This window comes from Oryzias melastigma, linkage group LG23, assembly GCF_002922805.2.
Source record: "Oryzias melastigma strain HK-1 linkage group LG23, ASM292280v2, whole genome shotgun sequence".
Lineage (NCBI taxonomy): Eukaryota > Metazoa > Chordata > Actinopteri > Beloniformes > Adrianichthyidae > Oryzias > Oryzias melastigma.
The window spans coordinates 21,268,834-21,288,463 of NC_050534.1; the positions used below are offsets into that span (position 1 = coordinate 21,268,834).

Below are 19,630 nucleotides of genomic sequence, written 5' to 3' on the forward strand. Positions count from 1 at the left end.
GTGTTCCAACATCTTAGGAAATTAATTATATCACAATTATAATGAGATTTATGGTTAAAAGTTTGGTGGAAAAACTCTAAAATGGAAGTTTCGTCTCAATTTTGTGTTATTTCGATCTTTCAGAGTAAAAAAGGTTTGCAACAATTTCACAATAAAATCAATTGATCAGTTGATATAGTTTAGCATAAAAGGTGAACTCTAGAAACCTTCGGTCGATGTTGATCATTTATTTGTTTCGCGCGCCATCTGCTGGCGGTAGTGTGTTATTGTCAGATATGCAGGTGTTTGTTTACCTGTAAACAAGTGAAAAAGGTTAAATCTTCAAAAAAAAAAGTAAAATGTTTCCCCAAAATACAAGTCTTTTTTTAAACTAATTGAATAACACACAAATGTACAGAACTTTGTGACAAAACAACAAAATTGCTTAACTTTTTAAAAATTAAAATGTGTTTTTCTCCTAATTACTAGAAATATTTTACAGAACAATATTTCAAAGATCGTTGATACAATTGAGACACATTAAGGCCTAAATTGAATTAAATTATTATTTTTTAAAAAATATTAAAATATATATAAAATCTAATTTTACTTGTTAAAATAATTTTATCAACCCCGACTCTGATATTTATTTATTTATATAAATTTATTTGATATTTTTTACGTTTGTTTTGGTTGTCATTTGCTCTCATGATGTTGCGTTTAGGGACCGTCGTATTTCTGCCTGCTTTGCATGTGTTATAGTAAACGCTGGGGTTAAGCGTGGGGTCAGAAAGCAGAACGCTGACGGTGATCTACTTTCCGAGGGTTCCCTGAACGCAGCCCCCGTCGGTCCCTGCGTCAGCAGCCGCTCCGGTGCTTCTGTTTGTTTCGGCTCGTTTACCGGAAGGCTTACCGACCGGTCCGGTCGCCGTTCACACGGATTTTCGGTGAGTCCACATTTTAATTACTATCGACGCCATATTTTTGTAATCGTAAACGTCATAAATGTAGTTCTCTCAGTTCTTACTGCTGCAATATTGAGCTTTATGCACCCATTATCGGACAAGGAGTCTAATTTTTCTCAGTTTTCTAAGCCAACGGGAGAACACATTAAATAAATGAACAGGTATATATGAAGAAATTTGTTTTCATGTTGATTATGATGTATTTACCTCGCATATCTTTGCTCTGGATGCAGCCGTAACGCTGTCTGTTGCCAGGCTACAAATAGTGTCCGATATTAGAAGCAGGGCTTCCCTCATCGTTTGTAATTCTCGATTACTATAATTAAAGGTTTTTATGTACGTCACTAAACTGAATAATTCATGCTAGTGTGTAAACAGCGTTTCTATTCGTGTTCAGAGTCTGAGGTTGAAGGAAATGTGGATTTTCTCACTGAAATTCTGTTTAAATGGCTAGCTTAGGTTAGCTAGCTCTGCTAGCTTGAATGCTAACGGCTCCGTTTCTTCAGTGAAACTCAAGCCGCCAGGCGCCGCTGTCATGCATGTTTCATGCGTTGGTGTTCCATAGCATCACACGCTCGTCAACATTGTCAGTCAGTGGCGAAATGCGCGTGCACGCCGCTTTTTCCCAGTCGTGACCCATGCTAGCGGATGCTAACTCGGAGCTAGCCGCCACGGGAGGGCTCCTGGACAGGTGGGCTGTTGTGTTTCCGTGACACGAGCAGACAGAAAACAGGCAGCAAACACTAACCGTCACTTTGAGGGCTGGTTCTGCGGAGGGCGCGTGCGTCTGGAAGCCTTAAAGGAGCGGGAAAAACGTTCCATGTATTTCGCATAAAAGCGCGATTTTCTGTAATGGTTTTAATTTAAATCCCTAAAGTTCAGAGGAAACTAAAGCAGATCCATTCTAACTATATATTTTTTCTATTTCAAATAGTTCCAGTGGACTTTTTAATTATTATGATTGTGACATCTTTTAGCTGAAAAAAAAAACCAAAAAACAAATAAATAAAATCTCGTGTTGTTTTTAAGAAAAAAAAATTCTCCAGAGCAGCATGAGCTCATCAGAAATGTATCTCCAGGTTTTTAGCCTTGGCTAATTTCCCATCAGCCCTTTGTTTAGCCTCCTTTCTGCTAGCTTATAGCACCTCACAAGCCCAAGCTAATATTAGCTTTGCAAAAAACATGGCTAGCAATATGGCGCTGTCTAGCCCTTCAGTTTTATGTCACATTCCAGCTCAAAAAAAAAAAAAAAAAAAAAAAACACGTTCATGGATCGATTTTTGCACAAATGGATGTATCCCAATGGATCTTTAGGCCCCGCCCAGTATAATTCCAAATAGTCTACTCCTGATTAACATCGATTTGAATAAAGAAGTACTCCGAAATGCACTTTTTGAGCTTAATTTTCTTGTCCTTCATCATCAGATAAATGCCTCAAGAACAGGTTAAAACATCCAAATAACAAATTTTTATCAGTTTTTTACCGGGTCCATGTGGCAAACGTGGCTATTTAGAAAATTACATCACTTTCTTTTGGGTAACCCAGTGGTCATGGGAGTCATGTTAATCATGGAATCGGGATCAAATTCTTTACGGGAGTGGGAACCAACCAAAGAGAACGAAGACAAAAAAAAAAAAAAGTAAAGACGGAGCCATTTTGCTGTTTTCCGATAATATGCCTACAATGTAACTCAGCTGAAAAACTACATTACCCAGAAGCCATCAGAGTTCGTTTCCCCGCTGAAATCTAATGTGTGATCATATATCGATCACGGCGAGTTCGATGACCGAAAAAATGACACCCAGTGAAGATTAAAGGATAAAAGATTCTTCGGTTAAGTTCAGAGAGCTGTCGGGAAGTCGCATGTGGAAAAAAAAGTTGATTAGTTTGATAGCAATAAAGACACAAATAGAAAAGAGCTGGATCATTTTGAAGGGGACAGGAAATATAATGGTTCTGCTACTCAATCTAGTCTTGTGTCATCCTGTCCAGCTGTTCCCTTTAGGGGGCGCCACAGGGAATCATCAGCCTCCATCCCGATCTACCTGATTAACACAATCCCCCCTCATGTTCTCCTCTATATCCTCTTTGCTCTTCCTCCTCCTTCAACCTCACCATCCTTTTACCAACATCATCACCGTTCCTCCTCCCAAACCATCTCCGTCTGCTTCCCTCCATCGAGTTCCAGATCATCTACCATGATCTGTTCCTCTGATGGATTCATTCCTGATCTTATCCATCCTCCCAAACGCTGAAGCTGATAGCCAGCTATAATATTAGCGAAATGCCAAATTAGCCTAAAAAAGAAAACTTAGGTTAGCCAAAACAGCTAGCATGTGGCTGAAAAATTAGCTAAACTTCAGAATATCTTAAAAAATAAAAAATAGCCTAAATTAGCGAAGATAGCTAGTCTGTACATATTAGCCTCACTGCAAAACAGCCTAAAAAACTTCTTATAAAGAAAAGCCTAAATTACCCAAAACAGCTAGCGTGTTGCTAAAATATTTTATTAAATTCCAAACAGCTTAAAAAACGTAAAAAGAAAAGCCTAAATTAGTGAAGATAGCTAGTGTGTAAATATTAGCTTCACTCCAAAACAACTTAAAACGCTTAAAGAGAAAAGCCTAAATTAGCCCAAACAGCTAGCATGAAGCTGATACAAACTAAACACCAAAATGGACTAACAAAAACTGGAAAAAAAAGCCTAAATTATCCAAAATATCTAGCATGGATATGGCCTCAAGGATAGAGACGATAAAGAAGAATATTCTACCTCGACTCCTGTACTTATTCCAATCACTTCCGGTTGAAATACCAGAGAAACAATATAGATTGTGGGATAACATAATTTCTAGATACATTTGGAACGGACGCAGACCCAGAATTAAATTAGAGACTTTACAAATAAGTAAACAAAAAGGAGGGATGGCACTACCAAATTTAAGAGAATATTTTCATGCAGCACAGCTTAGACCTATAATCTGTTGGTGTAATGATAATTTTATATCCAAATGGAAAAACATAGAACAATTTATACAGGGAAGGAAAATCCATAGTTTTATGGGAGATAGACGGGATGCTTCAAACATTCTTAGCCAAATGAGAATGGTTCCACAATTTACAATGCAATTGTGGTTCAGAATTGTGCGAAAATATAAATTCGAAAATGAGGTCAAAATACTGCGGTGGGTAGGTTTTGATAAAGACTTTAAACCAGGTCTTCACGATAAAAAGTTCAAAGAATGGAGTCAAAAAGGTATAACTGCAATATGCACATTAATAAGTAATGGACAGTTTTTGAGTTTTGAAAATATAAAACAAAAATATAATCTGAGTAACAATGATCATTTTAGGTTTCTGCAAATAAGAGATTACTTTGACAAAGAAATAAGAGCTAAATCTAATTTCGATCATGGAATTGTCCAGGTTATTTCTGACACCTATAACTCAAAGAAACATAAAATTATATCAACACTTTACAAAAAACTAATGGAAATAAAAGGCAAAAATACTATGTATATCAAACAGAAATGGGAAAGGGAACTTGGAGTAAATATTTCAGAAGAGGAATGGGTTCAGATCTGGCAAACGCAGCACACCTCCACTTCCTCACAACAGTGGAGATTGCACTGTTGGAAAAACATCATCAGATTTTTTGTAACACCTAAAATTAAAAGCAAATACACCTTAGCACCACAACCATGTTGGAGAAAATGTGGAATAATCAATGCAGATCACTCTCATATTTTTTGGCTTTGCCCTGTAATCAGTTCTTTTTGGAAAGACATTCATCAGGTCATCATTGGAATTTTGGGTTACAATGTACCAAATACCAGTGCATTCTTATACTTGAGTAATTTGTCAAGTAATGTTTTTAAAAGTGACAAGTATTTAATTAAAATCCTCCTAGCTGCCTGTAAGAAAACAATAACAAAAAAATGGTATAAGACAAACCCACCAACAAAACAGGAATGGGAGGAAATGGTAAAGGAGATATATAAGATGGAAATGTTAAATCATAAGATTAAAACAGAAGAAGAACTTTTTAGGAAAAGATGGAAGAAATGGATTACATACATAACGACAAGAACATAATATATACGGAACATGAAAAACCTGTAGAGTCAAGGCAATCTGATGTGTGGTTTTTTTTTTTTTTTTTTTTCAGTTGTTAAATTATTGGTTGGGGTTATGTATTTTTATTGTATTTGTTTTATTTACTGCCACAATAATTTGCTTACAAGGTTTGTCTTTTTCTGTATGTTTGTCTTAAATGTGTTTAAAAAGGAAAAATAAAAAGTATAAAAAAAAAACAAAATATCTAGCATGTAGCTAAAATATTAGCTAAACTCAAAAACAGCCTAAAAATCTTAGTCAATGCTAAAATAGTCCTAAAAGCTAACAGAATGTTAATTTTTGAAAACTTTAAAACTGTAACTTTTTAATTACCAGGCGGGCCGGATCCGGCCCCCGGGCCTTGACTTGGACACATGTGGGCTACAGTTTTCTCAAACTAAATCACGGATCTGGTTCTCCTCTCATGTCTCCTGATGCTGCTCGTTCTGGAACACCACCGCCGTCTGTTCTCCTGCCTTCCTGTCCGAACGGCAAACTTCATCACTTCCTTCTCACCTCCGTTTCTGTGTTTACCTAGAGACAAACATCACTTCAGGTTTTACAACAAGAACAGAAACAGTTGGACTGTAAAAGTGTCCGACCTGACATTTAAAAGCAACTTTTATGTTTAGCTTTTGTTTATTTACATAACAGAGTCGTGTTTTCATCAGCATCCACGTCGCTGACAGACGCGTGTCTGTCTGCCGTTTTCGTTTCCTCTGCAGCAGCTGGTGAAGGTTTCTGCTGCAGGCTCTTTAAACCCGACGGGCTTTAGTGGTTCTGCTGTTAGCGGCCATCTTGGACTGTGTGTGAAAGGTCATGTGACTGAAAGCCGTCCGTAACTGGGGCTGCTTTGTGGTTTATTTTATTTGTTACAAAAAGTTCCTCCAGCGGTCAGTCGGTCAGTGTGATCATCTGTCTCTCTTTGACTTGATAGTGCTGCCTGTAAACGTGCCTGATTGTAAATCCATCATCAGGATTTTTTTTTAAGGTTTGATTGAATTAATTCAGTTTCAAAACTTATCATTAGGTATTTTATTTTGAAGCATTTCTGATGATTTTCAATGGATTGGTGAAGGATTTGTGGCGCAGTACGGTTTGCGTGGACGTCCTGGATTGTGCGCTTGTTTCCACCGTTGTGGTCGTGCGGTTTTGGGCGCCCTGCGCCGTGTTTAATCCCGTAAACACTGGCAGCGCGCCTCCGCCAGCCTGAAGGAACCGGATCTGTAATCAGCATCCTTCAGTGTCGGGTTACCACAGCTCTCCAGGACACGTCTCCATGGAGACGGACAGACGGACGAGTGAGGGAGGGAGAGAGAGAGGCTCACCTGTCTGTTTCTGTGGAACGATGTCAAAGATGTGCAGATGAAATGAAAATCATCTTCATTTGGTTTGAATTTTAGTTCAGTTTGATGATGTCAGAATGGTTCTCTGCTCATCAAGGAGAGGCAGCACTGAGGCAGAAACATGTAAAAGGAAAACAGTTGAAAGAAAGAAGATTCAGATCAATTAAAGTGTTTTGTTTAAGGTTTGTCTATTAAGACACAATATCTTAAAATGCTTTTATTTGTCTTTATCTCATCTGAATAGATGGTCCTGATTTTCTTCCCAAAAGTAATCTAAAAACCACCCAAAAGTTAATTAAATTTGCTGTAAATAATCATCCATTATGTATTACTTCATGTTTCAATAAAAAACCCACCTTTGGAATATTTTTAATGATGTTATGTCAGCCATTTTTGGAGTCGGACTCCTCTAAAACTATTAGCAGCCAAAGGGGAAGAAAAAAGTATTTTAGGATTAAAAACAATAAAAAAATATGAAGTTAAGGTTAAAAAGAACACAAATAATCACATTCTAGGGGTTATTATCATTAGGGCAGCCACGATTAGTCGACTAATCGATGAAGAATTATATAGATTATTAAATATTAATATTAAATATTATTATATTTAAATATTAAAATAGTCAACAACTAATTTTATTATATGGAATTGGAGTGTAGTAAAGTTAAAAGTTATAACGACGGTCTGCTGGACCATTTTTGCATTTATTAAGGGTATTTAGACAATTTTAGAGTCTAGCTAATATTTCAGCTTCATGCTAGCTATTTTGGCTAATATAGGCTTTTTTTGTTTTTTATGCTTTTTTGGAGTTTGGTTAATATTTCAGCTGCATGCTAGTTGTTTTGGCTAATTTTTTTTTCATTTTTTTAGGCTAATTTAGCATTTAACTAATATTTTAGCTGGCTATCAGCTTCAGTGTTTTTAACTATCAATTTCAGCATCTTCAGCGGCCAAATTCAGCTTCCAGCATTCACTCTAACATTATCACAGCTAATGCTATGTATCTAGTTTTTAGTTAGTTTAAAGCTAATGATGGTTAAGATTTGTGCTTTACATCCAGTTTCCGTTTGACCTGATTGGTCGACTAATCAGAAAAAATAATCAGTGATTAGTCGACTATTAAAATAATCATTTGTGGCACCACAACAGTGGAAATAGTTTTTGCATTTTTACTTTTCATGACTATAAAAATTGAAGGTTAAAGGTGTTTGTAATTTTACAAGCACCTTTAACCTGCAGTTTGAGTCTGTTGCTGACGTCATGGCAACCATCAGAACTTCGTCCTTCAGCAGCGGGTTCTAGCTCTTTTGGTTCTATCTTTTGGTTCCATAAAAGTTTTTGTGCAAGCTTTAAAAAACAAAATTTAAACAGGTTTTTTAGCTAAACATATTTAAATTTTTGTAATCTTGCATATGTATGTTTGCTGGTTTACATCAAAGTATTTTGCTTAGAATAACCCAGAACATCTCAGACTCTGACTATTTTAATTATCTAATTATAAGTCGTTTGTGGATTTACGCAACACTTATATCTAGCTATTTTTAACAGAGATGAGATTTAGTTTCTTTTAGTTTTTTTAGATTGTTTCCTTGAATTAAAACACATCTTTCTTGTGTTTTTGTTGTGAAGTTTGGCAAACCTTACATCCTTTTGAAGTTTAAGAACTTTTTTAATCCTCTTTGTAGGTTGACTGATGGACAATTCTGATGTCTTTTATGTGTTAATTTTTAAATACTTTAGTTTAGAATTTTAGTATTTTTAATTTATTGAACAATAGACTGGATGGATTTCTGTTGTTGCTGCCGGAGATAATTCTACCTAATGAGCTCTAAGCCCCGCCTCCATGTAAAATTAGGATCAGCTCAGCAGTGAAAACTTAAAAAGTGAAAACAAAGAATGAGAAACGAAAAAAGGAAAGGTAAAAGTACAAATACACATTTATTTTTTATTGACAACAGTTTGTTTTTTCCATTCAAGTTTAAATTTTACTGTTTTATTTTTTTAAAAATTCAATAATTCATTCAAGTTTAAAATTGCTTTATTTATTGATTGATTTTTTTTTTCAAATTCACAATGCCTCTTTTACAAATGTTCTATCTCTTTTTTAACTTTAAGTTGATCCTGATTTGACAACATGGAATTATTGCCTTTTTTTTGTAGAATAAAGTATGTTTTACCTTTTGTTTCCCCAAATCTCATCACAGTAATTTAGACATGGAACAAACAAGAAGTTATCCACTAAATATTTATATTCCGAGCTGACTGAACTTTATGTGACGGTGTCGACGTTTTTGTTTGATATGATTGATACGAGATTTTTAAAGTAACGTCCTCATCAATGATGACACCCACAAATGTCTCTTCCTTCTCCTTGTTTTAATACCGTCCATTTCAAGTGAAATATTTGAGTTTTTTCGTTTTGTTTTTGCAGTTTAGTGATAATATATTGATATCAAACCGTTGTTTCATTTTTTTTTCTTTGTTTATCATGAACCTGAACAATCACCACAGTAAAATGAGAAAAAAGAACAAATCTGAACATCATCTTAATAAAAAAACACACAAATTACAGTTTAATTAGAGATTCCTTCACTGTTTTTAAAGAAACACTTGACGAGAAGATCAGCGAGAAAACAGATCCAGCAGTTTTAATTACCTAATTAAAACTAGATGAAATTAAATTAGAGAGTCTAGTAGACACACATTTGATCAGAAGATGCACATTCAGTGTAAAGCTGCTTCAGTTTTTTTTCCCAATAATACATTTAGACTGTGAGGATTAAAGCTGTTGTGTTACGAGATGTTTGTCTTATATTTTGTCGCCTCCCTTCAGGGTTCTGTTCAGTTTTTATTTTCTATCATTGAGAAAAACATTTTTTTAATCAATTTTATTAGTTTTCTCTTGAATCTCTGACGCATTGAGTGATTTTAACCTCTTTCCCCTCAGAACATTAAATATTTGTATTCTGTTAGAAACTTTCTGCTTCCTGCTTGAGGAAAGTCTTCACACTTCATCAAAGAGGGGGCGGGTCCTATAGCAGATGAAAGACAAAAAAACAAAATGGACTTGAACGTTTGGAATTCTGTATCAGAGGAACTTTTCTGTGGTGATTTACCTGATTTTAATGTTTAGAAATAGAAGAAAAATGTGTTGTAAAACTCAGAGGTCAGCAGGAAGTAGTTCCTCTGCAGACTGAAGCGTGACGCTGCTGCCGGTTTCATCAGACCGTGTCCTGAGACGCTTTCAGGCCTGAAAAATACCAAACACTCCTCCTGGAGTTCAATAAAGGGAGTGGCATGATGGCTGGAGCCACGCCTCCTCCGTTTGTCCTCACTCAGGAGTTGTGTACACAGTGACGGGGAGGACACGCCCACCAGGCTGAGCAGGTGCGACCGGTGTTCGGTGCCACGTCCCGCTCCTGTAGATGAAGCGGACTCGTTCCGGTCTGCACTTGAGCTGTGAATCGTACGAGTTGGTGCTGGAAGTCATGACTCGGCACCTCCATGTTGGAGTTTGACCCACACGGGTCATAAAGGGATCAGAGCTGCCAGGTCGCTCGCGTTCCCGCAGGACTCTCAGCTTCAACTGCAAGTATGTCCTGAACTGTCTGCAGCTCTGAAGGGTTTCTGAAAATGTGAGGGAGATGAGGAGAAACTGCTGAGTCATGGACTGCAGGCTTTCAGAGCCTGATGGAGGTGCACATGGAAGTGTGAGTGCAGACATGCTGAGTGTGGAAAATCAGAAATATATTTGCTCCATTAAAGTAAAAGCGTCCTTAATGGTTTTAGAGCTTCCATTACTCGGGTGATTAAGCTGCAGCCTGTGAGGCAGAACCCAGGGCAAAAAAAATCACATTTCAACAGCTGCTGAAATAAAACAAAGTTGTGGTTTTATGGTTTATAAACGTTTGATTAGTCAGCATTACCTCTGGGAGTTTCAGTCATGACTCAGCACTTTTAAACGGACCTGCTTCAGAGGTTCTGACGGTGGTCCACATAGAGCATGTGTCAGAGTCGAGGCCCGGGGGCCGGATCCGGCCCTCCAGATCATTTTATTTTATTTTTATTAATGACCTGATGTTATTTTGCGGTTAGTTTTAATTTGTATAATTCTGACAAAATATATTTTTATGGAGAGTAAAATATTAAAGTTATTTAAGGTTTAAGTCGATTTATTCTGGAATAATATTCCTGCATTTTTATTATTCCTAATTAGGTTAAAAAATTACAGTTTTAAAGTTCTAAAAATTGTCATTCTGCTAGTTTTTTGGACTGTTTTGACATTTACTAAGATTTTTTAGGTTATTTTGGAATTTAGCTAATATTTCAGCTACATGTTAGCTGTTTTGCCTAACACAAGTTAAGTTTTTTTGGCTAATTTGGCATTTAGCTAATATTTTAGCTGGATATCAGCTTCAGCGTTTTCAGCTATTACCTTAGGTGATTTAAGCTATCATTTTCAGCGACCAAAGTCAGCTTACAGCATTCACACTAGTATGATCGCAGGTAATGCTACATATCTAGTTCAAAGTTATGTTAAAAAGTTCCAGTTTTAAAATTGTAGTTTTTGAGTGTTCAGTAAATGTTTATCCTGTTCGGGTCGCGACCTAAGGTGTGTTTTCGATTTTGCCCTCCTGTGCATTTGAGTTTGACACCCCTGCCGTAGACCTTTAGAGTGCAGAGTTTCATATTTTTGACTGTTAAACACAAATTTACAAACGAATAAAACCACAAACAGCGTTTGTGCAACCTGCCTCTCCATTCCCCTCACCCTCCCTCCTGGTCAGGGCTCCACACAACAAATTTACAAAATTTTTTTTGAATTGAATTGAAATTGATTAAAAAAAAGTTTTTTCAAAATGGCAGCTTTTCTGTTGGTCTTATCTCCATAGCAACCATTAAACTTTTTGGTCGCCTAGGGGTACCAGACACATCTTCGTCATTTGTAGAAGAATTGGCAAAATGACATTTTTGGATTTCCTCGGCAACAGAGCTTTTTTGTCAACCGCGGCCAAATTCCTTACATGTTCGTATCGTATGTCAAATAATTTTGTTCAGCCTGAACCGGGGATTCATGTCAGAATCAGAATTTATTTGTGTATTAGATTTTCACAATACTCCAATAAACAAAATACTTAAGCTGGCGGCATGTGTGCAAATTTTTGTAGGTAAACCTCTGCTGAAGTCATCTCTGGACCGTCTCGCTCGCCTCGGACTCGAACCTCCATCACAGCCGTCGGACCTTTGATCCACAGCTTCTGCAATGGTATGAAGAGTTTCAGCATCTAAGGAACCTCAGAGTTTTTACCTTCAGTGTCTCTAAACAAAATGAAAATGAGTATAAAGTGGCTCATTTATCACTCATCTGTAAATGTCATTAGTAAAGAACTGGTGGTCTGGTGGGCGGAGCCATAGGGAAACGCTAACCTGGACGCGGATGATTGTGTCTGCAGAGTGTATGATGTCTGAGAGCAGCCGCCATGGCCTGCAGCGGCGGTCAGAGCAACGCCGAAACTCTGGAGGGCTTCCACGAGGTGAACTTGGCCTCGCCCACCACACCTGACCTCCAGGTGAGCCTTTCACCTGACCTCCAGGTGAGCCTTTCACCTGACCTCCAGGTGAGCCTTTCACCTGACCTCCAGGTGAGCCTTTCACCTTTAGTCTGTGGTCAGCATGACGCAGACGGTTTTCCTGTTCCCTCTGACGAGGTTTTTCAGAATAAACCTTATTTAACAGCTGAAGAACCATCCAGATTTCTGAGGTTCATGAACGCCTCATTTTGCTGCATTCACTGCTCCTCAGAAGTTGGAATTCAAAACTCTGAATGATCCTGAGGGTTTTCAGATGAAACCTTACAGTAAAGAATGATTGGAGATGCAGATCAGGACGAGCAGGTTTACAGGATTTAAGTTCACATTCTGTGCTGGGAGTGGCCTGTAGGGGGCGCTGAAGCCTCACATCCAGGTGAGCCGAAGTCTGAACCAAAAATTCTCTAAAGATGAGAAGTTTGGCGTCTTTTAGAGAAAAATTGTCAAAAAAATGTCTCTTTTTGTCTTTTTTTATTTAAATAAAAGGAAAAAAAACATCTTCAATCACCTAAAAGTTTATTTTTTATTTGTCTTCCTGATGCTACAAACTGCAGGAAGCTTCAGTTCACAGATGATGGAGGTCATATATAAAGAAAATTAAAATTAAAACAGCATTTCTGAGTCTTTTATTCAAATTGTGAATCAGGAGCAGAAGTAAAAATTCAGTTGAAAAACTGCTCTCTTGGAAAGGTTCTTATCATTTGCGGTTCTGTTCGTGCTCTCCTCACAGAACCAAACAGAACAGCGCCCTCCCGCCCGTCAGAGCACCCCGCCCACCTCTCTGTATCGCACACACTCTCTGGGACCGCCCCCCTCCAGCCTCCCCACCTCCCTGCGGGCCGACCAGCTTCCCACGCAGCCGGTTTACTCGGCGCCGCGGCACAGCCACAATGGAAGGTAATCCGGGGATCGGCCCCCGAAACCATATTCCTGCAGTTCGCTCTGATCAGTGATTTCCTCCTGTGTTCTGCAGCGTGCCGGGTCTGGAGGCGGAGTCCGGTGAGAGCAACTTCCTGTCTGGAGAGGAAGGGGAGGAGTGCAGCGCTCTGAGTGAGAGCCTGTCGAGGCTGAGAAGCCCGTCGGTGATGGAGGTCCGAGAGAAAGGATACGAGAGGCTGAAGGAGGAGCTGGCCAAAGCTCAGAGGGTGAGACGCACACAGGAGCACATGCACACGCAGACATGCACACGCAAACATGCACTCGAACACAAACGTGCACTCAAGCAAAAACATGATCACCATGCAGACAAACTCCTCTGAGTGTGTTCAGTCGACAGACTTTAATCTTCATCTTCTTATAATAATGGATCTTGTTGTTGAAAGTGTTTGTTTGCGGCTCATCATCAGTTTGTGTGAAACTTCGTCTGCATTAAAACATTTTATTTAAATTCATCTTTCTGTTTGTTTTTATCACAAACTTATAACTATGATTTAACTGGTTGTTTTCATGTAGCTTTTCTTGCTTTGCCATGTTGAGTTTTGTGTTCCTTTCTCCGCATCAGCTGTTCATTTTTGCGTTGTTTTGTGTTATTTTCTGTGTGTGTGCGTGGAAGGAGCTGCTGTTGAAGGATGAGGAGTGTGAAAGGTTGTCTAAAGTCAGAGACCAGCTCGGCCAGGAGCTGGAGGAGCTCACCGCCAGTCTCTTCCAGGTCGGTCCGCTTCTGCTCCGTCTTCCTCTCTCCCTCCACTTCCTGCTTCCTTTCCTGTCGCCGAGATGATCCGAAATAAATCCGCTGCTCTGGAGCTTTCATGGAAATGTTTGATAGAAGTAGATCTCAAGATTTAAGTCGGAGATTCCTGCTTTCCACAAAATAGATTTTCTTTTTTTGTTTTGTTACTTTATAACAAGAAATCTCTTCATCCTTTAGGTCATTTTTCCTTCTTTTTTCTTCATTCTTTAATTTTTACATTTTGATTGATCATTCTTCATTTGTTTGAACATTTCATTTCAGTTCTTTTCCTTCTTGACTGTCTTCTGGTGTTTGAGTTGTTGTTGTTTTTTTTACCTCTCAGGGCCACCGTACATTCAACATCTGCTGCAAAGATGCAAATCTTCATCTCTGATTTTTATCCTAAATATTATGTTAAATATTTAGACAGTGTCAATTTATAATCAACTAAAATCAACAATTTCTGCCAAAGTAGATCCATTCTGCCCAAAAGTGTCCAGCCGATACAGATCCTGGTTTTGTTTTTAACTCTTTAGACCACCTGGCAAAGTCAAGGCCCGGGGGCCGGATTCGGCCCTCCGGATCATTTTATTTTATGGTTATTAACGACCCGATGTTATCTTACGCTCATTTCTAACTTGTATCATTTTGACAAAATATATTTTTATGGATGGTAAAATATTGAAAAGTATTTAAGGTTTAAGTTGATTTATTCTGGAATAATATTTCTGCCTTTTTTTAGGGTATTTTGGAGTTTAGCTAGTATTTCAGCTACATGCTAGCTGTTTAGGCTGTTTTAAGCTTTTCTTTTTAATTTTATTTTAGGCTGTTTTGGAGTTAGGCTAATATTTACATGCTTGCAGTTTTGGCTAGTTTAGGCTCTTTTTTTCCCCGTTTTTTTTAGGATATTTTGAAGTTTAACAACTTTTTTCAGCTACACACTGGCTATCACAGGCAATTTCAGCATCTTCAGTGACCAAATTCATCTTACAGCATTCACACTAGCATTATTGCAGGTAATGCTATATATCTAGTTCATGATAATGTTAAAAAGTTTTTTATTTTTTATTTTAAAAATGTAGTTTTAGTGTTTATTAAATGTTTAGCGACCTAAGGTGTGTTTTGGATTTTTTGTGCGACTGACTTTGACACTCCTGCTTTTTAATTGTGAAAATGGGTCAATTTTACCCAAACTTAATATAAGGTTAAACCAAACCCATTTTTGATATGCTTATTTAGAAAAAGTCTAAATTCCGATTCTTTTTTCAGGAATTTTCCTGAATCTTTCCTTTCCTTCACCTCCTTCCTTCCTTATTTCCCGTTTGCCAAAGGTGTTGGGGTCCTGCTTGTTGGTGTTTTCTGTGTGGTGTGTATCTGCGGCGGATCTGTTGGGTTTTCTTCTCTTGACTTTTGAGCGTCAGAAGAATCCAAACGAGCCTTCACCAGAACCCGTCTGTTACTTCCATATGTTTCCAGGAAGCCCATAAGATGGTGAGAGAAGCAAACGTCAAGCAGGCAAACGCTGAGAAGCAGCTGAAAGAAGCTCTGGGGAAGGTGAGGAATCTCAAATCAGTCTGAACAGGGATGCTTCAGGACAGAGATGTGGGGATAAATATTCTGGTAAAATCTGGAAAATTGTGTTTAAGCTGTAAATTCTTAATATTTCTCTTTTTGTGTGACATCAGAGGGGACAAACACGTCCATTAGAGTAGACCTTAGAGAAAACCTGAATGGTGGTTAAAAATGACATTTTCTTTACCAGAAGCTAAACTATAAATTCAAGCTGTGGTTGTGTGCCACACAGACGTAACCCTCCCCCGCCCTCTTTCTGAGTGGTTGCTACATGCCCCTCCCCCTCTGCACCTGCCCCCGGTCAGAACTCCATATGACAAATTTGTGTAAAAGTGCTTTTTTCAAAATGGCAGCTTTTCTGTTGCTTTTTCTCCATAGCAACCATTTTGTTTTTTGGTCGCTGAGGGTTGACGAACAGGTCTATGCTGTTTTTAGAAGAATCAACAAAAGTGAACTTCTGGATTTCCTTAGCAACCGAGGTTTTTTGTTAACCACACCCACATTCCTAATATGTTCATATCGTGTGTCATATTGTTTCGTTCAGCATGAGGCAACAATTCATGTATTATACTTTTATAATATTTAGGTAAAAAAAATCTGTGAGCAAAAGGGGAACGTCACTTTTGCTAGCTCGCTACGCTAATGCGTTCAATATCTACAAACTTTATTTTCAACATTTTTCTCAAAAAGTTTCCCAAAGATGCTCGAGGAGTTAGGAGGTGATGTATTGAAGGGGTATCAATTTGTATAGGGTATTGTATAGGGTACTAAATTCAAAATTCAAGATGGCAGCCTCTTCCTGGGGTCAAAGGTTAGCCACTTCCATCACTAGCTCTGTTCTGAATTTTGTGGGACAAAATTTTAGGCACAGCCAGGATGCCGGGGTAGTCTTTTGGGAGTAGCAGGATTTCTATTCTGCTTTTTGCAGAAAATGTTGTTCTGTTGGTTCTGTCAAATCAGAACTTTTGGTGTGGAGAGGGCGAGTGGGAAATGGCTGAAACGAGGACTAGAACCTTCAGACTGGAGGGGGTGGTTCTCGGCCAGTATAGGTGGTCTGCCCTCTGCGTGGAGACCTGGCCCAGGTGGAGGTGTTTTGGGGGGGTGCATGGGACCCTCTCCGTTTTCCTCCATCGTCCACTCCTGACTTTTTTTGTTTCTTCTCCAGATCGACGTGCTGCAGGCTGAGGTCCAGGCCCTGAAGACGCTGGTGCTCTCCTCTCCCAGCTCCCCGGTCGGTGAGCTCCCCTCAGCAGGAGGTGGAGGAGTCAAGACTCCCTTCAGGAAGGGCCACAGCAGAAACAAAAGCACCTCCTCTGCCATTCTGGGGACGCAGCCCGACCCATCGGCCACCGAGCCCATCGTTCGGGAGTGCAGGGAGGTGGGGGCTCCTCTTTTCTCTCTGCAGCTTCCTCAGCAGAGGAGACGGTGCTGAAATCAGTTGTTGTTGGCAGGTGGACAGTCAGCTGTTCAGCGAGTTCAAGGCGTGGAAGGAGGAGCCCACACTGAGCCGGAGCTGCTGCTTCTTGGAGAGGGTTTACAGGGAGGACATCTACCCTTGCCTCACCTTCAGCAAGAGCGAGGTGTGTGTGCAGAACAGCAGCTGGTTCTGGAGAAACCGGGCCAGAACCGCCTGGATCTGTTCTACCAGAAAAATCCCGTCTAAGTTTGATGTCCTTGTCCTCCTCAGCTGGGTTCGGCCATCTTGGAGGCGGTGGAGCAGAACACGCTCAGTGTGGAGCCCGTGGGCTTCCAGCCGCTGCCCGTGGTCAAGGCGTCGGCGGTGGAGTGCGGCGGACCAAAGTGAGGATCCCGACACACACACTCTCTGTCTTTAAGCTTTCACGCCTTCATCACCACATCTCCATCTCCCCTAAATGCCTCCTCTAGCGTACGAAGGGCTGAGCTGGTCACGTAAGTCCATCTTTCTCCCGCTAGCATTGTGTACTCCTGCCCCCCCGCCTGTGACGCTCCTCCCTTCAGCCCCCCCTCCTGCCATCCAGGTTCCTCGCAGGCGAACCTGACGGAGATGCTCCTCTTTGGCTCCTACTTTTCCTGATGTTGGTTGATGGACGGTTCGGTTCGGTTCATGTTCCGCTGAAACTGAATGATTTTATTTTCTGGTCTCTGACAGAAAATGTGCCCTGAGCGGTCAGACCAAAACCTGCAAGCACAGAATCAAGTTTGGAGACTCGTCCAGCTACTACTACGTCTCCCCCTTCTGTAGATACAAAGTGAGTACAAACACAAACCACACTTCTGATTAGTAAACCGCTGAGTAAACCTCGTTCCTCCTCTCCATTTCTCCTCTAAGTAGCGTTCATTTCCCCCCACAAGGCGCCTCCATTTCTCCTCCAAGGCGCCTACATTTCTCCTCCAAGGCGCCTACATTTCCCCTCTTAGGAGCCTTCATTTCCCTCTAAGGAGCTTTCATTTCCCCTTTAAAGAGCCTTCGTTTGTCCTCCGAGGAGCCTTCGTTTCCCCTCTAAAGAGCCTTCGTTTGTCCTCTAATTTCCTTCGTTTGTCCTCCGAGGAGCCTTCGTTTCCCCTCTAAGGAGCCTTCGTTTGTCCTCCGAGGAGCCTTCGTTTCCACTCTAAGGAGCCTTCATTTCCCCTTTAAAAAGCCTTTGTTTGTCCTCTAAGGTGCCTTCATTTCTCCTCCGAGGTGTCTTCATTTCTCCTCAAGACACTTTCCCTTCTCCTCCGATTCACCTGTTTCCTCTCATCTAACACTCTGATTTTACAGGTTCTTCTGTTTGTGCAACTGCAGAAAATACCTTAATTTACACACAAAGGCAGGACTACATGGTTCTCCTGAATTGCTGCAATAACCAGACATTTGGGTTGTAGTTTAATCAGAAATATTCTTCAAAAAGCAAAGAATGAAGTTTCATCTGCAAACTGGTTTAAATCCAAGTGGACCTGAGGTCTGGAGGACCCAGTCCTCCACAAGGGGGTGCAGGAAAGCTGAATATATGGAGGATTTAAAACCCAAAGTTTAACTTTCTCATATTTAAGATCAGCAGGTTATTTTCTCTATCATAATTTCTCCAAGTTCTTGATTCTTGGTCTTTAGGAAGACTTCAGGAAACCTCAGCTGAGAAGTTTGTCTGTTTCTCCTCAGATCACAGCCGTCTGCAACTTCTTCACCTACATCCGCTACATCCAACAAGGGCTGGTCAAGCAGCAGGACGGTGAGCCCAGACCGCTTTTCTATCGCCCACAATGTAAACGCTGAAGTTCTGATGGCGGTTCTGCGGGTTCTGTGTCTGCAGTGGAGCAGATGTTCTGGGAGGTGATGCAGCTCCGCAGGGAGATGTCCTTCGCCAAGCTCGGCTACTTCAGGGACCAGCTGTGAGCGGACGCCGCCGCCGCACACTCCCACCTGATGCTCTGCCCCACACTCCCCCCCACCTGTCATTTTGAAGCTCCGCCTCCCATCCTCCCCCCTCCCTGTGCGTGAGTGTGTTTGTGCGGACTGACAAACGGCGCCCCCTCTGGTCAGCTGTTCTTTTTCGACTCCGTTCAATGAAGAAAAAAAACCTGCGACTTATTAAACGGAAGAGATCAATATTTTCTCAAAAAACATTGAGATATTTTTTATTATTTAAAGTTTATGTGGAAAAAAAACGACCAAGTAATTCATAAACACTAATTTTAATGTTTTTGCATCAATTTGATGCAAAAACGTTTAGCTTGAAGGTAAAAAATGACATTTAGACTAAAGCATGAAACTGTAAAGATCACAAAACCCCTGGAATTTATTGTGTTTAATTTATATCTTTTAATTAGATTTTAGCTCTTAATATTGATCATATTAAATATTTTTTTTAAAATGCTGTAATGCAGTTGAACAGAAACTAATTATTTTAGATGTTTGTTTAGTTTGTTAAATTCACCTTTAATTTAATTTAAAGCTGTTTTGTGTTCGAAACTTTCAGTTTATCTTGTAAAATTTGAATCTTTTTCCAAAAAACTTTGCAAAAAATTCCCCAAAATGCTGCAAAAACAATTTGTGTAGAAACGTTTAAAACATCATACATTTATTTTGTTTGAAATTTTGATTTTTAGCATTTTTTTTTTTTTTTAAACTTGTTTATTTTATTTCTTTAAAGACGTTTATGCTAAAAATGGCCGCCTTCCTCTGCAGTTGTGTTTTCCGTGGAACGCCGTTCGGCGCCCGGATCGTTTCTGATCTCTGCAGAGCGGATGAAGCTCTGCTCCTGACGCCGCTGTGAACTGACGGCTCTGCAGAGACGCCGCATGGCTGTCGTGGTCGGCGTGTGAATGTGAGGCCCCTCCTCTTGCATCTGTGTGTCCCCGCCCCCTCTCCCCGGTTTGGTTCAGTGCCTTTTCTCTCAGACACTCTGAAATAAAAACAGGAATACCTCTGGAAA

The 19,630-nt window shown here is 39.8% G+C and overlaps 1 protein-coding gene across 4 annotated transcripts; it reads left to right on the forward strand.

Moving 5' to 3' along the window:
* Positions 1-770: 770 nt before the first annotated feature.
* Positions 771-19,630, forward strand: LOC112157167 (RAB3A interacting protein (rabin3)). Of its 4 annotated transcripts, XR_002921096.2 has the most exons (14): positions 771-926; positions 11,576-11,673; positions 11,861-11,977; positions 12,726-12,892; positions 12,969-13,140; positions 13,548-13,643; positions 15,141-15,218; positions 16,402-16,614; positions 16,688-16,816; positions 16,924-17,036; positions 17,368-17,467; positions 18,358-18,427; positions 18,509-18,688; positions 19,384-19,630. XR_002921096.2 is itself a non-coding variant. In XM_024289774.2 (13 exons), the coding sequence occupies exons 3-13, from the start codon at positions 11,888-11,890 to the stop codon at positions 18,589-18,591; spliced, it is 1,311 nt and encodes a 436-aa protein (XP_024145542.1). In that variant the 5' UTR covers positions 771-926; positions 11,576-11,673; positions 11,789-11,887; the 3' UTR covers positions 18,592-19,630. The 4 variants fall into 4 exon arrangements, 3 of the variants coding, with proteins under 3 accessions (XP_024145542.1, XP_024145530.1, XP_024145551.1); XM_024289774.2 differs by having other exon boundaries at positions 11,789-11,977; positions 18,509-19,630; XM_024289762.2 differs by having other exon boundaries at positions 18,509-19,630.